Raw genomic sequence first — 17,015 nt, forward strand, 5'->3', positions numbered from 1 at the left:
AAGACTGTCCCTAGGTATGGAATCAAGTGAAAAAATATACAATAGACTCCTCAACAGTATGCCATAGAGCAGTGGATCCCAACCTTTTTCTTAAGGGACCCATATTTTTACCATTGTAAACTTTGGTGACCCCCCCCCCCCATGAAAATAAAAATAAAATAAGGAACATCATAACTTCTTTTACATTAAATACTTTATATTTCAGTTATTTAATAACAGCATGGGACAATGAGGAGAACCTGTGTATGATTACAACATATTTCTTCAGAACTTGTACTTTAAAAAAAAACTTTTTCTTTAACATATTTCAATATGTTACCTGCTTAAATGAATTCGAAAAACAGCTTCAGAACTTGTACTTTTAAAAGTACAAGTTCTTTTTTTCAAATTCATTTAAGCAGGTAACATATTGAAATATAATAAAGAAAATGAATTATTGTAAAATTAAAAATATACATTCTGCATTAATTTTATCCATTGCTTCTATGAAGCCAAACTCAATATAACTTTCTTGGTAGCCCCTCTTTTTCTTTTTGACATTTTCCGCAGTCTCCTCTACCTTCGCCATCTCTCCCTTAGCTTCGCCTAGCAACGACTGCTGCACGTGAGGCGTTCAAGTCACCAACTCTGTTCCTTGTGATGTAAGCCTATAACTAAAATTTGAAATACATGAATAAATGTTTAATGTGGCCCTTGGATTTAGTTGATTTTGTCACATATATGAATTAAATGCTTAGCCTACTCATTTATTTAACATTTTAATTACATTAAAATTATTAAACCCCTTAAAATCAAGAGGGCTTCGCGACCCCCCCTGGATCTTTGACGCCCCCCTTGGGGGGTCGGGCCCCCCAGGTTGGGAACCACTGCCATAGAGTAACTGATGCATCCCTAACCCTAATCCTGGGGGCATAAAATGGTAATTGTCAGAAGACATGTTGTTGCGCTGCAGTGGCATGTTTTAGACTTGAGGCCTACATCACTTTAAGTCTGGGTCAGTAGTAAACCACACCTGTCTTGCAGCAGGAAATGTTTAAATACATTTTTAAAATAATCAAGACAGGCATAAATAAAACCATTCTAGCTTGGGTTATCTAAAGCTGCAGTTTTAGATGGGTCAAAATAATATATTGTGAAAAGGGTCACTCTTAAAGGTGATACTACTACTACTATCACTTAACTCTGCAGTTAATCTCAATTGTATGAAGCTTTCTAATATATTGTGACCAGACGTTCTGTCTGACAGACCACAACTGTAAGGTTTTAGTTCAGTCTCAGTTTTATTTCCACCTACACAACATCCAACATGGATATTTGCTATTGATGATGACTAAATAACTTGAATATAATATATGGAGTGGTTTAACCTTTAAACATGGTTTAACATGTTACACACACACACACACACAATTGCCTGGAGGGATCCATACTAACTGTTTAACCTTTTAAACATGGTTTAACCTATTATTGTACCTTGGTAATGTTAGCAACAGTACTGAGGTGTCGCACGCACACACACACACACACACACACACACACACACACACACACACACACACACACACACACACACACACACACACACACACACACACACACACACACACACACACACACACACACACACACACACACACACACACACACACACACACACACACACACACACACACACACACACACACACTCTATTGCCTAGAGGGATCCATACTAATTAGATTTAAAAACAATGTTATTTACCAGAAGCTGGGCCAAAAACCCTGGAAGGTGGAGAAGAGCCCACAAAGGCCATAAAAAGGGACTAAGTCACGGTAGGCACGAACAATGTAATGAAAAAAATAATGTGACTTTTAATAAAGATATGCTAAGCTAGGTAAAAGCTAGTCTAAACTGCTCCGATCATATGAGCTAACAGGAAAAGAAGGGCAAAATGCATATATATTTCCATCTTAATATTGATTAGAGCTATTCCAAATAATTGTTTTGTTGTATATGCTGAAAATCAGCAAATGAGAATATTAATTCTGAGGGGTGATATACAACTTAAGCCAAGTATTTGATGTGTGAGTATAATTTAAACGATATATACAGTACTGAGCAGTGGTTATGTTAAGATGCTTTATTAATGACACAGAAGACTTATTAGCTCCTTCAGTATAAATGATATAAGTCTTCTTATAATTCTTACATCTAAAAGCTTCATGTCAATCTCTTAAACTGCTGGCTACCTGGAATTTTAATCAGCACAGATTTTGTATCCATGGTACAATAACCTGCATGTGTTAAATTATAGCAAGAAAAAAAAAAAGGAGGTGGTTGAAACAATTAAAATGTAACTTACTTGGACGTTAATGTAATACCTGAAAATGTCCTCACACAGTACCCCTATGCCTGCCTGTGCCATGGCACGGTGAACATTAATTTATGTAGCCTCTGATTCCACAGGAGCCATGGTTGACTCAAATGCCTTTATGACCTGATGGTCATATATCACCCGTGACTGCTTAATTATAAAGGAAGCCATTTCAACTGTGTAAGGTGCACTGTGATCTTCATGCATATCTATCAAGGCAGAGATAAGAATAGTAGTCCTCCCGTCACATCCTGTGAGCGCAGAAATATTAAATGACCCCAGGTATATGCTCAATTATAAGAAATCATTTAAAAAAGAAATATTCTATGTTAATTTTAGTCATTTACTTTGTGTGTATTTAACATAATGTCTAGATGGTCAATGAAACGTGTCTAATTTCCATTTTGTGTTGTCCTATAGACATCCAGTTCTCAGGGAATAGATGATTATGTTCTGTAATGTGGCATATGAAAGGCTCTGACCTGCCAGCCTTTATTGCATCCCATTTTGGTAAAATACTACCTGTCCTCCCAGTGAACTCAAACATGCCATTTCTTTGAAAAATATTCCACAGTGCAACACAGTATGACTGAGTGCCTTTTCCTCTGAACTCCATATTCAAATTCCTACTGCATTATATCATTCCCAGTACTGATGAGAAAGAAATGCAATTATATCTCACCTATAATTCTTTTTCCAACCAAAATAACTCCATGTATTGCATCACGCATTGTGCATCATGGATTGTGTCTGGTGTAGAGGTTGAATTTAGCGTAGGAAATTGCTTTTTCTCTGTGATCTGTCTTGGCTGTGGGGTGGGGGCTTTGTTTAAGGGTTGCTTCAGTATATCTCAGAGGTCTGATCAAACCACCAGTGTGACTCCTTTCTGTAGGCAAACTGTCTGGTGTTAGATGTTAATAATTCAATGAATCGCATTATTTTATTTCTCCTTTTCGGTCTGAAAGCTGTGAAAGTTCTTTCTGAAATGGTTTAAATTATATCAATCACCTTTGCTTCCAATAGGGTGAACAGATTTATTACTCTGTGTGTAAGTTTTATGTGTCCTGCCTCTAATGTTCCCATTTTTGCAAATGTATGATGAGGAAAAACCATTACATATTATATAACCATATAATTTTTACTTATCAACAGTGTTGGAGGCTGCAGTAGGACAGTGGCAGATAGCAGTGATCTGCAATGAAGTACTTCAATTATACTGATATATATATAATAACTATCCCTCTGATGATTTACAATCACAGTTTGGCTCCTGCTAGACAATCCCTCTAAAGTACAAATCAAAAAAGAGCCTAGCAAAGACTAAAAACAGCCGCCAAAAATAAAATTTCTGCAATAGTTGCTAAAGTGTGTGTGTGATCGTTTTGATGACACAATGCAAATCAAATGTTTCAGATAAAGGCCTCCAGGCATGGCAGGGGAGCAGTTTGGTTTAAAATACTGCAAAATGCAGCAAAAAAGCACTGCACTACAAAATAGTGTTACTTTTCAAAATACCCCGCAATCAAACAAACAAACCACATGTGACAGACAGTAATTGCTCTCCCTAAGTGAATTAAAACAACAACCCACACTTTTATGATTATTTTTCTTTTTGTTTTAAACCTTATTTATGAAGAAGGTAAACAAGACATGAGAATAGTGTCTGGAAAATGTCTTGAAAAAGTATATTCAGCTTTGACATTTGACAGCGTTTTGGATTATTGTGATGCATTTTGAACACAAATTGTTGCATATTAAACATAATCATAATCAGAAAGTATAAAGAACAATACATTTAAGGATACATTTTTCAATTGAGGAGTTGTTAAAGAGTCTAAGTAAAAAAAAAAGTATCACAGCTTTATATTTACAATAAAGACAATCCTCATAATTACAAGGATTTATTTTTAAGTCACTGAAAACTATTTAACAATAATGTAAACAATGACCATGGTTTGAGTAAGAAAAAAAAACTAAAGCCCATTTTCACACACACACTGCAAACCACTGACAGATTTAGGAACTTCTGTCAGTAATGACAGCAATAGGCTTGGTTGCTCAGGCAGCGCATGTGTCCGGTCATGTCCACCCTTCAGCTGACAATAGGTATGTTAATTTGGACTTTTTTTCCTGATCAATAGCGCCTAACCAAAAATTAAATGTGCAAAAGGGGGCTTGGACTGCCTCCACACAGCAATTCACCTCAATGGCTGTTAAAAAACGTTATTTCATAGCAACACATCCTAACATGCACACGCGGTCTGATCGTCTACCGAAACAACAAAGAAACTCGGGCAAGTGGCTTGGATATGCTTTCCACATTCAGTGGACAGCTGCGCACTCATACTGGCCGCCCAGCCACGATGTTGCATGCAATGTTGTTGACACATGCTGCCGCTTGCACGTCCACGCTACCAGTAAAAGTCAGCAGCGGTCTCTGGAGTGTGTATGTCCGAGATTGTCTCCACTGTAACCACCTGCTAAGTTGTCAGGTTTTGCGTCTGCCTGGCACATCAGACGCGTGTAGGACAGCGGACCAAAACTGCCCGTCGACAAATTGGCATGTGTCACGCAGCTCCTGCTGCTTCATTAGCAAGTCACATTTTAAGCTCCTTCTCTTCTGATTTGTGGCTCCCACCACTGGCTGCTGGATGGTGATCAGAGCGGAGAGCTATGGAGCTACACAGAAAATGTCAGGCTGACACACAGACACAGCTGAAACACAGTTAGCTAGTGCTTAAAACTCTCATATAAGCTATTCCAATAAAAGCAACGTGTAGATGCACCTGTCACCCGAATGAGTTTTGTGCACAAAAAAAAGCTAGTAATATATTTCTTTAACTGTTTAACTGATAGCAGTAGATAGTATTAATCTGTCAAAATTCTTATTGTCTTATTTGTTAATCATTAACATCCCCCGCTGAGATTTTTTTCCATTCTAAAAATGATATATTCTTACAATACATCCAAATCAAATAGTTATGAGTGAGTCACTCATTGTAAAACAAATCTATCTGATCGCTAAATCAGTCAATTGTCACTTAAGCCTGTGTGGAGATGGAAACATGTCTCTGTCTGTTACTGTCAAATGATGGTGAGACAGCGGCAGGAAGGGACACTGGAAAGCAAGGAGAGTTGGGAAAAGGATTTCTTGAGTGAGTGAGAAACTGACAGCTCAATACCAGAAGAATAGAGTACTCACACTTCAGTCTGGCCCAGAACTGACAGCATCAGACATTGTGATTTTCACTCAAAGAGCCAGGAGACACCTTGGGGCCATGAGGCCAAACCACCAGACCTTCTGCCCTGTTCTGACTGCCTTGAAATGCTTGCACTCTTCTTTAAAATGTATGCACTAAAGACAAGCCACCCCACAAGAAAAGATAAAGACAACACCAACAATCATGTTCTTGCAAAGACCACAGATACCTGTGTGATGCTATAAAACCATATTTAAAGCAGCTAAAGTCATTATCTTTATATTCACAATGGATCAAAGGATTGCTTGTTTATTAACATGAAGGCTGTTAGCAACAATCTCGTGGATAATTGTCATCTGACTCTGCACTCCCCCAAATCTCTACCAAGCGTTTGAGTGTCTTTCAGCTTTCCGTTTTTCCAGCCCTCAACACTATTGTTTTAGTTCCCTCTCATCGCTTTTATCAGGGCGCACTCAAACTCTCCTTCCGCACCGGGCCAAAACAGGTTTTGCAAGTAAAGCCTAGTGCGTTTGACCAGTGCAGTGCAACCGCTCCGCACCGCTCTGCGGCCAGCTGGCCATCCACAGCCCGTTTGAGAGGGGTGTGCTTTTGTAGAGCGCGTTTGCAAATGTACGAGCCCGAGCGTGCGCACGTGTACGAGCATGAGCACGACGCCTACGCTTACGTCATTTATGTGCGCCTGTTCCGACATAGAAAAAAAAAAAAGACGGACCATGCGCGGATATTTTAACAACAACAACAACAATGGCGGCAAAAGGTTCACGTTGGTGTGATGCGGAGGTGGAGTGTTTACTGCAGATTTGGTCAGATGAAAATATTCAAAAACAATCGGACAAGACGCACAAAAACTCTGAGGTCTGTGGAAAGATTTGTAAACAAAGCAACGCATCGCGATGACGTCATTAATGCGTGTGACGTGTTACGGCGTGATGGCATATGGACAGGCAAGAAGCATTTGCGCGAGGCCCAGGCAGTGTGAGTACAAACGGGCTGGCCAGTGGGGGGAGAGGGGGGGGGCAAGTACCCTAAAGCCCGGGGTGCGGTGCGGAAGGACAATGTGAGTGCGCCCTGAGTGTCAAAAATGGAGCTTCAATCCCTTAACCATCCAACAGCCTACTGTTTTACAGAGGCCGTAGAAGGTTCAGTTTTAATGCAAAAGGTGAAGATATTGGTAACATATGAAAGGAATCCTTTGATACCAGCCATGTGACGCTAGCGTGTCAGAAAGGGGTGATGATGATTCTCAAAAACGTAGGGTAAATTCCTAGCAAATGTTGCTTGACCTCTCACCCCGAGATACCGATTTGTCTCCCCTTTACAAACATGCCCACTTTATGTGAATCCTATGCAGTTTTAATCATGGGGTACAAATGTGTTTTTTTTCCGCCAAGATGATGTATTTGAATATATCCGCATACTAGGGTCCCTAAACAGTCTTGAAATTGCATTAATTGGGTGTGACTGGAAAAGTCTTACCCTTGTGGATTCAATGAGCCTAAAAGTATTAATATGTGACGATGTTCGTACCCATAATAGACATTTCATTGTAGCAAGACTATTTTTCAAACTTGACCTTGCTGCATTGAATAACCTGTTGTGACCTCTGGGATAATCACAGCTTCCATCATAATGTTCTGAGCTCTTGTAGACTTTCACTTATATTCTTCAGGTAGCCAGAAACACATCTCCTAATAAATGCTAATGTTGCTTTGTATTTGCTGGATGTGTAAATATATATATATATATATATATATATATATATATATATATATATATATATATATATATATATATATATATATATATATATGTGATATGTTTGCTTCTCATGCCACAGAGTGACTAAAAGTATAATTGAATACAGGTTTAAATACATTTCCATCCACATAACAAATAAAACTATAACTCTAAACGCTTGTCAAGCACATAGCCTATGTTCCAATTATGAGCAAGGTTAGGCATTTCATTTGTAGCAATGTTAATATCATCTTGTGTATTTTTTGGCCACTAGTGGCCAGATTTTGTTTATTGCTAGCATGTGCATTAAGAAGCTTGGGTGTCATTTAATTAAAGATATGGGTTGAAGCTGGGAGTGAGCACAAAGGAAACAACTTATGCTGGGTCTAATTATAAATTTGCATAAGAGAAGGTCGAGCAGAGGACGGTGATCCAAAACCAAGACAAGTAGAAAGAGAAAGTTATAATAATGCTGACAACATAATACTATCAGAATTAATGAATCCAATAGGACAATCAACAAATGAAGAGAGGCTTGGGTCTATCCCAGCATCAACTGGGCATTGGGTTAAAGGCAGGCTACGCCTTGGAATGGTCCCCATTTCACACGGCCACACACAGATAGATAACCACATTCACACTCACATATGGCCGTATTAAAGTTGCCAGGCCACCTAAGACTGCCAATGACAGTTCTTCCAGAAAATTGAAATGAAACAGTGGTGTTACAAAAAAAATTCAATACAAATTAAATATGATATTTCTGAAAGGAAAATAAATCGGTCTACATTATTAAAGTACATATTTTTAAAAGATGACAGATAATTTATTTTACAAGACTGATAGAATATACAGTAGGTCCCTGATACAATAGTCAGATTTGCTTTTGGTGTAAACCTTTATATGTACATGTAGGAAAATATACAATATACTTGATCATAGCCTTGACATGGAATGTTTAGAAAACCGCATTTCCTTCATTGAAGTAATTGAACAATGCATTTCTTTAATAGTGAGCTGTTCTTGAGACACCAAGATTCTATGTACTTTTAATTTTACTTTGTTAACTTGGTGTTGCATTATACTGTAGATCAGTTGCAGCTAAAAAGGTCCTTCATACTGAAGGACAAGTGCAGAGAACAATTTAAGGACCAGAAAAATGTGTGTGAGGTTTCAGTTTTTAAAAAATGATTTAATCTAACAGAAATATGTAAACTATTTGCAAATCAAGACTAGAGACCGTCTTGCAATGGGATCACACCAGCTGTGATGCCAAATTGGGCCAGGGGTATAAAGGGGTACTGGCCCCTATCCTGCGTCCCACCAAATTACTCACAAAATAGTCACAACATTATTATTTTTCTGATTAAGGTTTATGTTAACTGCTATGGCATAGTCATGACCCGTCTAATAAATTGTCACCAAAAGTGTTTTGAGGGTGAGAGAGGAGGAAATGGGGCTGTGAGCAGGATAAGTGAGAGGATTCACAAGAACGCGGAGGTGGATGGAGCGTGGAAACAGTGTGCAGTGAGAAGAGGGAAGAGACAGAAATAGACAAGGAGAGGTAAAAAAGAAAAAGTCAACAACATGATAGGTGTGATACATGTGATTTGATGAGGACAGATATACAAACTTTTGCTACTGCTAATTTCCAAGACCCCTCCCTATCCTTACTTACTTATTTTTTAAATGCAAGCAGAGAGACATGAAGTCAATTAAAGGTGGTGAAAGTACAGATGCTGGTTTTACCAATAAAGTCTAGAGAGGAGAGACTATTGTGGTGGGAGAATGCTGCAAAACAAAAACATGTAGGAGGTGAGTTATCAGCAGCATTGTTGTGTGTACATGTGTGTATTTTTTTGTTTTTTTCAAGTTATTTTATTCTTATTTTTTAGGACAGCTGAAGTTTGACAAAAACCGGGGGAGAGGAGGAGAGGGGGCGACATGCAGCAAAGGCCCGCAGGTCGGAGTCAAACCCAGGCCGCTGCAGCAAAGGCTTTTTGCCTCTTTATACGAGGTGCCTGCACTACTACTGAACCACCAGACACCCCATGTGTATGTTAATATGGAACCTCAGACTCAGTGGATTGAAAACAAAAGTAAATATATATAAACCACAGTCATAAAGCTGCAATACGGCCATGAAAACAATACTGTTAAACGCACTCAAACAAAGCAAGGAATATAAAGAAAACTCAGGTCTTCTAGCCATCACTGTCGAACCAGCTTTCTATTCCACCTGCTAATGGTTGATAAGAAAATACTTTAAAACGAGGTGCATCACTACTTAAGCTGTGCAGTTGTAGCTCTACCTTCACCAGACATTTTTTTTGACATGTAAAGGACTCATATTATAATAAATTTCAGGTTTGTATTCAAATATGTTCACATGCTTTTATGTTGAAAACATTATTTTTTCTCATACTGTCCTGAATATGCCTGTATTCACTCCGTCTCTGAAACGCTCAGTTTTAACGCCTGTCTCTTTATGCCATTAAAAAGCCCAGTCTGCTCTGATTGGTTATTGTTTCCAGGTCTTCTGCACCTGCGCTCTCTGCATGGTCACTGCAGCCGGGAAATGACTGTAACAGCACTGTACAGCAAAACTTTCTACCAATTTATAAAACGGGTAGCTAAAATCAAGCAATCTGACTGTTTCTTTTCTTTGTATGTTGACAGTTTGAAAAAAATGTGCTTGAGAAAAAACATTGGCTAGCTAAAACCAGATATAAAATGTAATCATGCTAAATAAAAAGCCTATGCTAGCAGCATCCAATCGGCTGGATCCACTCAGTACCAGTTACTTCAATTATTCTTTAATACAAGCTGGGAGGACAAATACTCTGAAAATTCACAACAGTCATTATGCAGGATAAAGAGAAGTCCATGCATATTTAAAGTAATTTTTACTCCAAGGTATCTCACACAATAAACTATAACAGGAGCATCAACATACATTTATGCAACATCGATAATCTGTAAAAGTTACCATGTGTAAATAGATTCATCCTGGCCACACCAGCATTTAAAACAGGATGAAATAAATAGTCTTAGAACAATTGTTTTATGTTGTTAAGCTTTGGTGAACTTTGACACACGGTTTTGCGCTGTTGAACAATAGCAAGACATCTTGACAGTATCGACCTTTAGGGAAAAAATGACTAATACACTACAGTATCTAATTAGCTGTGTTGCACCATCCATTTTTAATAAACCTCCTCTGTCAGAGTATAAATTGCTCTTCAAAAGAGCAATGATGTGCAGATGGTCATGAGACACGAGTGGACTGTACAAATATATATTTAAATAAACAGTGACACATTTTTGTCCCAGTAGAGACAGGACTAACAAGCTTCCCCCCCTCTTCAATTACACTTTATTGAATTCAATGATGTATAGTCCTGAGAAAAGAATGCCGAATGGGACAAAATTGGAGTAAATAGCACTCTACAAGGAAAATACAAGGTTTAGGAGCTATTAGGGCTAGTAGGGCCAATGTTTACAATTGGCTAGCATGTTAGCAGTTAGCTCACCAACAACAGTAGTGCCAAGCAAGTATTCCCTGTTGCCCCAGGATTTGTGGATGATTTGTGCCACTTTCTGGTGTGACTTTACAAAATGCATGACATCCACCAAATTGTAAGAACTTTCCCTATATAGTCTAAAGTGTCAACATTATCTTGTTGTATCACATTAAGACACTGCATGTTGAGTCAAATTGTAAGTTATGTCACTCAAGAAAGAGGATTTTCTGAAAGAAGAAGGCCTAAACATTAGCATCCACCAGTCACACATGACACTGTGAATGACAGTCACAGTTTACCACAAATGATTGTCAACAATAGTGTGTTTCTTCTACATCTACAACCACACTTCTTAGCTTAGGTGTTCACTTACCATAACTGAGATGTGCAGCAGATGCATGTGTTCATGTAGGGCATGAGCAGGCTCCCGGGCTGTGGGTTGTGTCGTCTGGACGAGAAGCTCAGACTCAGTCATGGACACATGGAAATACAGTGTTCCATTTTCCAACCACTGTTGCTTCCAATGTACCTGAGAAATATCTTCTCCTGTACCCGACATCTCTGTGGAGAACAAGAAGAGACAAAAAAGGGACATTTATTCCAAATTCACATTTACACTGTGTCTAGTTTCCTTACCTTTTTGTGTGAAAACTCAAAAGAAAAACAAACATCTAAACAGCCTGTGAAGAATAAACCAAAGTTCAAATATGACTATTTATGTATTAGTATTCCAGTGAAGTGCTCTGTCTCAACACACATCAAAACTGTGCTGCAGCTAAAAACTCTGAACTCTTGAATAAGCTGGACAGACTTCTTAGGCTGTCATTATTTTGTGCATTTGTGGAGCCGAGTCTTAGAGAATTACTGTCAAGCCATTGCATTGCTTCGCTACTTTGATGAAATCTTTATGACAACAACTTGTTCACCCATGGTATTAGTCAGACATTTCTCTAAATTGGGCAAGCATCACAAATGTTTCAGCCATCACAATCAATACAGCACTTCAATCATAGATGAAATGAGTCACAGATGGGGAAGACTTATGTCTGTTAATATCCATTTGTTTACACTTTCAAGCAAGAACTACAGACAAAACTTTACTAATGGAAAAAAAGTTGATTAATAAAGCTCAATTAAAGTGAAATTCCAGCATAAAATCATCCCAGGGTCTTTTTCGGCAAATACACTCAAACAAAAATCAAAAAAGACCATCAATACAATTTTTCCCGTGTAACGACTATTAGCGACGAAAGCTGAGACAGTCGCTAACAGTAAATAATGCAATGCAATGCATTATGATGGCTTTTTTAACCACTTATACTGCTCATGATAACACCAAACCTCTGCAGCAGCATGATTGCGTCCCTACACATTAATCGAAACACCAACAACGTAGTTAGTGAACACGGAGTTTTCAAGAGTGTTTTGAAAGACATACCAACTTGCCCAGGTACCAGATCCTCTCATTGTATAGTCCTTTCAAGTCAACCAAATACAATCCAAAAGGAAGGAGCCCATTAATGCTTTGGTTAATGTGTAGGGATACTTATCATGCTACTGCAGAGGTTTGGTGTCATCATGAGCAATATTAGTGGTTAAAAAAGCCATTTTAATGCCATCACCGTGCTGCCTCAAGCTAATCAGTGTTGTTAGCCGCATTCGGCTGTTAGCAACTGTAAGCGTCTCTCCAGGATTTCTCCGCTAATAGTTTTTCACGAAATAAATTGTCTCTATGGTTTATTTTGTAAGTGCATTTGCAGAAAAAGAACCTGGAATAATTTTTTACGCCGGATATCACCTTAACTTCATACAGTATGTCTTACCATTCAATGTCCACGGCTTATCTGCAATAATCATTCTACATTTTGTACCAATATAAAACCATTAGCTTCAGGCCTGTGCTGGAACTAAGTATCAAACATCAAAGGAGCATTGGAAATGTTTAAAAAGCACAGAAAAAAAACAGACCCAATTGCAATTTATGTAGCAATGGGAAAAGGAGATAGAAAAAAAAGAATGGGGGCGATCACCAGTTTATCTCGATATGGATCATAGCACAATAATCTAATGCTATCAAGTGGGAGTGGTTGTTCAGTAGAGGAGTACTGAGAAGCCTCAGGGAGCCTCAGATTGCGAGGCATGATACAGTATTTGTCATGTGGCAGGGTGACAAGGGCATAGACATCTTCTGACATCTCCTATCAGCGGAAGGTAGCAAATGACAAATGGCTTTTGGTGCAGCTGGTTATTAGTCGCTGACTCTGGGTCAGAGGGCATCGAACGCAGGGGAGGGTTATGTACGCTATACTCAATAGTGCCATGGGCCCTAATGTGCACAGAGGGAGTGGGCCGACATCCCCTCAGAAAATGATATAACTACAAACGTAAGGTAGACCTCATATAATAATGCCCTATTAACTAGTAGAGAACATACTTAAATTTAGTCACTCCAGGGCAATTAACAATTATTTTACCCTTTAACTTTCCTTAATTGTTCTGTTTTTATTTTAATGTCAGTCCATGCTATGGTGATGTCTTCAGCTGTTTTTTTTCCCAGAGGGATTAAGTCCTTATAAAGCAGAAACCAGCAGATTTTTGTTATTATTATAAATTGTCAAATCAATCCTCAAAAGTGTTATTAAAATGACTCATTGATTTAGGTTTGGATGATGAAGTTCTGCAAAACAATCCATGATATTTTATGAAATAAGACGTTCTATTTAACACTATGAACTGGGTTTATATGATAAACTTTAGCACCAAAATTACCTGGTTAAGATTAGGAAAAAAACAAGTTGTGGTTTGGCTAAGTACTTCCAGGACACACATTTTGAGACTCATCTACCACCCTGACCCTCCTCCCTATAGCACTCTTATACTATTTCACCTTATTTCCTTCTTTGCACTGGATTTAAGTTCTATAGTAATAAAAATGTAGATTACACATGAATTACAATGCAATACTTTTCATATTTATGTGTACTTACAGTGAATGCGACAGCTTGATTGGTTATGTAAGCATTAAAGAGGATAAGACAACCAGTCCATTTTTTTAGAGCTGCCTGGATCATAAAATTATGATTCAAGAATGATTCAGATTTGGATCCGCTTCCTATGTCACATGCAGGCTTATACCGCCCCACATCTGAGTATTTTACTTCATATCTTTCTTACAAGCCAATCAGACTGGGCTTTTTGTTAGGGGGGATTAAAGAGACATGTCTTAAACCGGAGCATTTCTGACAGAAGGTGAATACAGGTATATTCTGACAGATAGTACGAGAAAAATGTGTTTTTTGAACAATAAAGAATGTAAACATGTTTTAGTAGAAACCTGAAAATAGCCTTTGTCTCATTTAAGAAAATGTACACATCAGCATATCTTATATTCTTGAATACCCTCTTAAAGTACACTTTAAATACCCTCCCTTTTGTACTGTAACGGTGAGATATTCTGTATTTTTGCTGACTACAGCTTATGGTAAAATTTTGTAGGTTGTGAAATTCTTAAATGCCATAACTGCTGGCTATTCAACTCTTTATGTTTAATCTGTGGGCTGAAGACACACTGCTTGACCTTTCACCTTGAGAGGAGATAAAGCGTGTCTGCTGGGCCAACAGTGAGGTGCCTCCTGCCATCTGTTACTGTTTTACGGAGCTAATCAAGCTCCTGTAAACGTTATCTTGGAATGTTTTCTCTTATGCACATACTGAGTTATTTAAAGATATCTAAAACACATAACACTGACACTTTGTTGGATTCTAATTAAAAGGGACATGTGAACAACTGAAAAGCGAGACTTGCAGCAACAGAAGCATGCACATGCAGGATGGATGGACAGTAATAGCGTTCCGAGGGCTGTTACCTACCTTTGCGCGATTGTTATGCAGATGAGGATGCTCAGTAAGCATGCTATTTAAAGACAAAAAGGATTTTGTGTGTGTGTGTGTGTGGGTGTGTGTGTGTCCTTGTCTTTTGTGCTTTGAAGCTTGTCATTGGGCACCTGGCCAGACATTATTGAGGTATAGGTGTATGGCCTCAAGGTCTGCTAGTAATTCATTAGGAGGAACATTATTAATGTGTATACTGTATGTGCATGACTATGTGTCTACCAGCCTGCAGTATGTGTGTGACTGACGCCAGTATGCTCCCAGCAAGGGTGTCAGCAAATTTGTCTCCCAAACTGAGTCCAAGGACAACCCAAAGGGATGCCATAGTGAACATTTCATAGACTCAGGAAACAATGTCTGTATGGATCTCAGAGAAATGGTGAGACAACATGATGCTTGGAGGGTAAAACAGCTTATTTGAAGCACTTTTTATGGGTTACCAGCATTGCGGTGATCGACAGAGATATAAAAAGACAGCATTCAAAAGGAAACAAAAAGAGTGTGAGACTGGCTTTGCAGAATGATGCATTCATCCAAAGCTATAAGCAACCATGCTGTTGGTTTTGCATTGTTAAGGCCTTTAACTAGAAAAAAAGGTATTCTTTACACTACTAATGGTGATTTTTCAAAGCATACACTACATTCAGTTTACCAGAGGTTCTTAAACCATTTCAGTCAAAATTACTCACTATAAAAAGGTATTATCACTGAACCTACGCTTTCACCTTGAAGTGAATTGTGAAGTGACGATGTAGCTCTAAGGAGTAACCATTTAAAAAAAATATATACAGTATGCTCACTGATACATTTAATTTGCTGAATGACATTGCAATGATTAGTCAGGAAAAGGATAATATGAATTCCCCAGTTTCTTGCATTTAAAGAAGGTTACTAGACAAAACTCAAACTATTTTGAGAGTCCATTAGCACAAACAGGCTGATCACAACTGCATCACAACTGCATGAAACAATAACTAACTTTCACACAAAAAAGGATCAAAAAAATAAATCATACCCACTATGGTGAACTAACCATTTCATTTAAACTTAATTTTCAGCCTGTGCAAGTGTAATTTCAAACCATACGAAAGAGTAATTGAATAAATTAAAGCAACTTGCTTTAGGAAATGCAGGAATGTATTTCAAATGTATCATATGTTTTAATTGTAGACAATGCCTCGAGGTAGACAGGCCGAAAGGTAAAGTATACTGTGTGCACACAGTAATTTAGTTGAAATATTTCTATTAATTATAATTTTATACCATCTAAGTGTGAATACTTTTTATTGAAACTGAATTGATGGTTCAAAGTAGTGTCACATGTCGTTTTGCAGGGTAACAGAGCAGCAAACTAAAAGGAGTCATGTTGATCTGGACGCTCTGTACTGGATTTGTGTCACACTTCTCGATTTCCTTTGTAGTCAGGTCATTTTGAGACTCAGACGCAGTTTGTTAAAGTTTAAAGCTTGCTGTGATGTTATGTGCTGTTGCACCTCATGCATTGAGCTCTGATTACAGTGATGCAGCTTAGGGCAGAGATTCGACTTGGGAGCTTCCTGACTGATTATTCTCAACACTGAGGTCTAGGAAGGAGCTAATGATGCAGCTATCAAATCTTTTGTAATCTAGTATTCTACCGATTATGCCATTGATTAATCAGATTAAAAAGTATATCATTTTGAGTAAAAATGTACCATAATTTGCATTATTTTGCAAAAATAATATATTATGTCAAGGGTAGGCCTATTTGGTGTGGTAACCTAACGGATGTGTGTGTGTGTGTGTGTGTGTGTGTCTGCGTGTTGGAGTGTGCACGTGTGTGTGAGGAAGAGAGAAAGAGAGATGTGTGTGTTAAAAGCAATACATTCACAATTTAACATAAATAAGTACCATTTAAACAATTCAAAGTAGTGCATACAATTCTATGTGACGAACATGTTTACTCAAACAGGTTTCAAAGACAAATTGATTTATTTAGGAAATGAATTAGAGATAGCTATTATCAGGCATAGAGCGATTCACTCTCTTCTCTGAACAGGCCACATAAAGCGCGAGATAGGGATAAAACTAATCAGATATTTTACCTTGATGAAATTTTCCATTTGTTACTGGAGGAGTTTAAGGTAAATCTGAGACAGAAAAGCTGTCACAACAAATGTGCACATCTTGGTTATGTCCCTTTTTTACATTTCACGATGGTTTAGACAATCAACTATAGACAATCTGTACTATTACACATTAGTCTGGTATTTTTGATCTTGTGTATATTACTTAAAAGTGCTTTTATAA

General features: G+C 38.1%; 1 protein-coding gene across 1 annotated transcript in view; it reads right to left on the minus strand.

The window, feature by feature from the left end:
* Positions 1-17,015, minus strand: part of astn2 (astrotactin 2) — a gene marked incomplete at both ends in the record, with an annotated part of 261,923 nt that overhangs the window by 200,593 nt on the left and 44,315 nt on the right. Inside the window, one exon of the mRNA XM_083929281.1 lies at positions 11,209-11,396. Within this exon, the coding sequence (XP_083785407.1) occupies positions 11,209-11,396 (188 nt within the window). The remainder of the gene's footprint in view (positions 1-11,208; positions 11,397-17,015) is intronic.

Source organism: Echiichthys vipera (genome assembly GCF_963691815.1).
Source record: "Echiichthys vipera genome assembly, chromosome: 16".
In the NCBI taxonomy this organism is placed as follows: Eukaryota; Metazoa; Chordata; class Actinopteri; order Perciformes; family Trachinidae; genus Echiichthys; species Echiichthys vipera.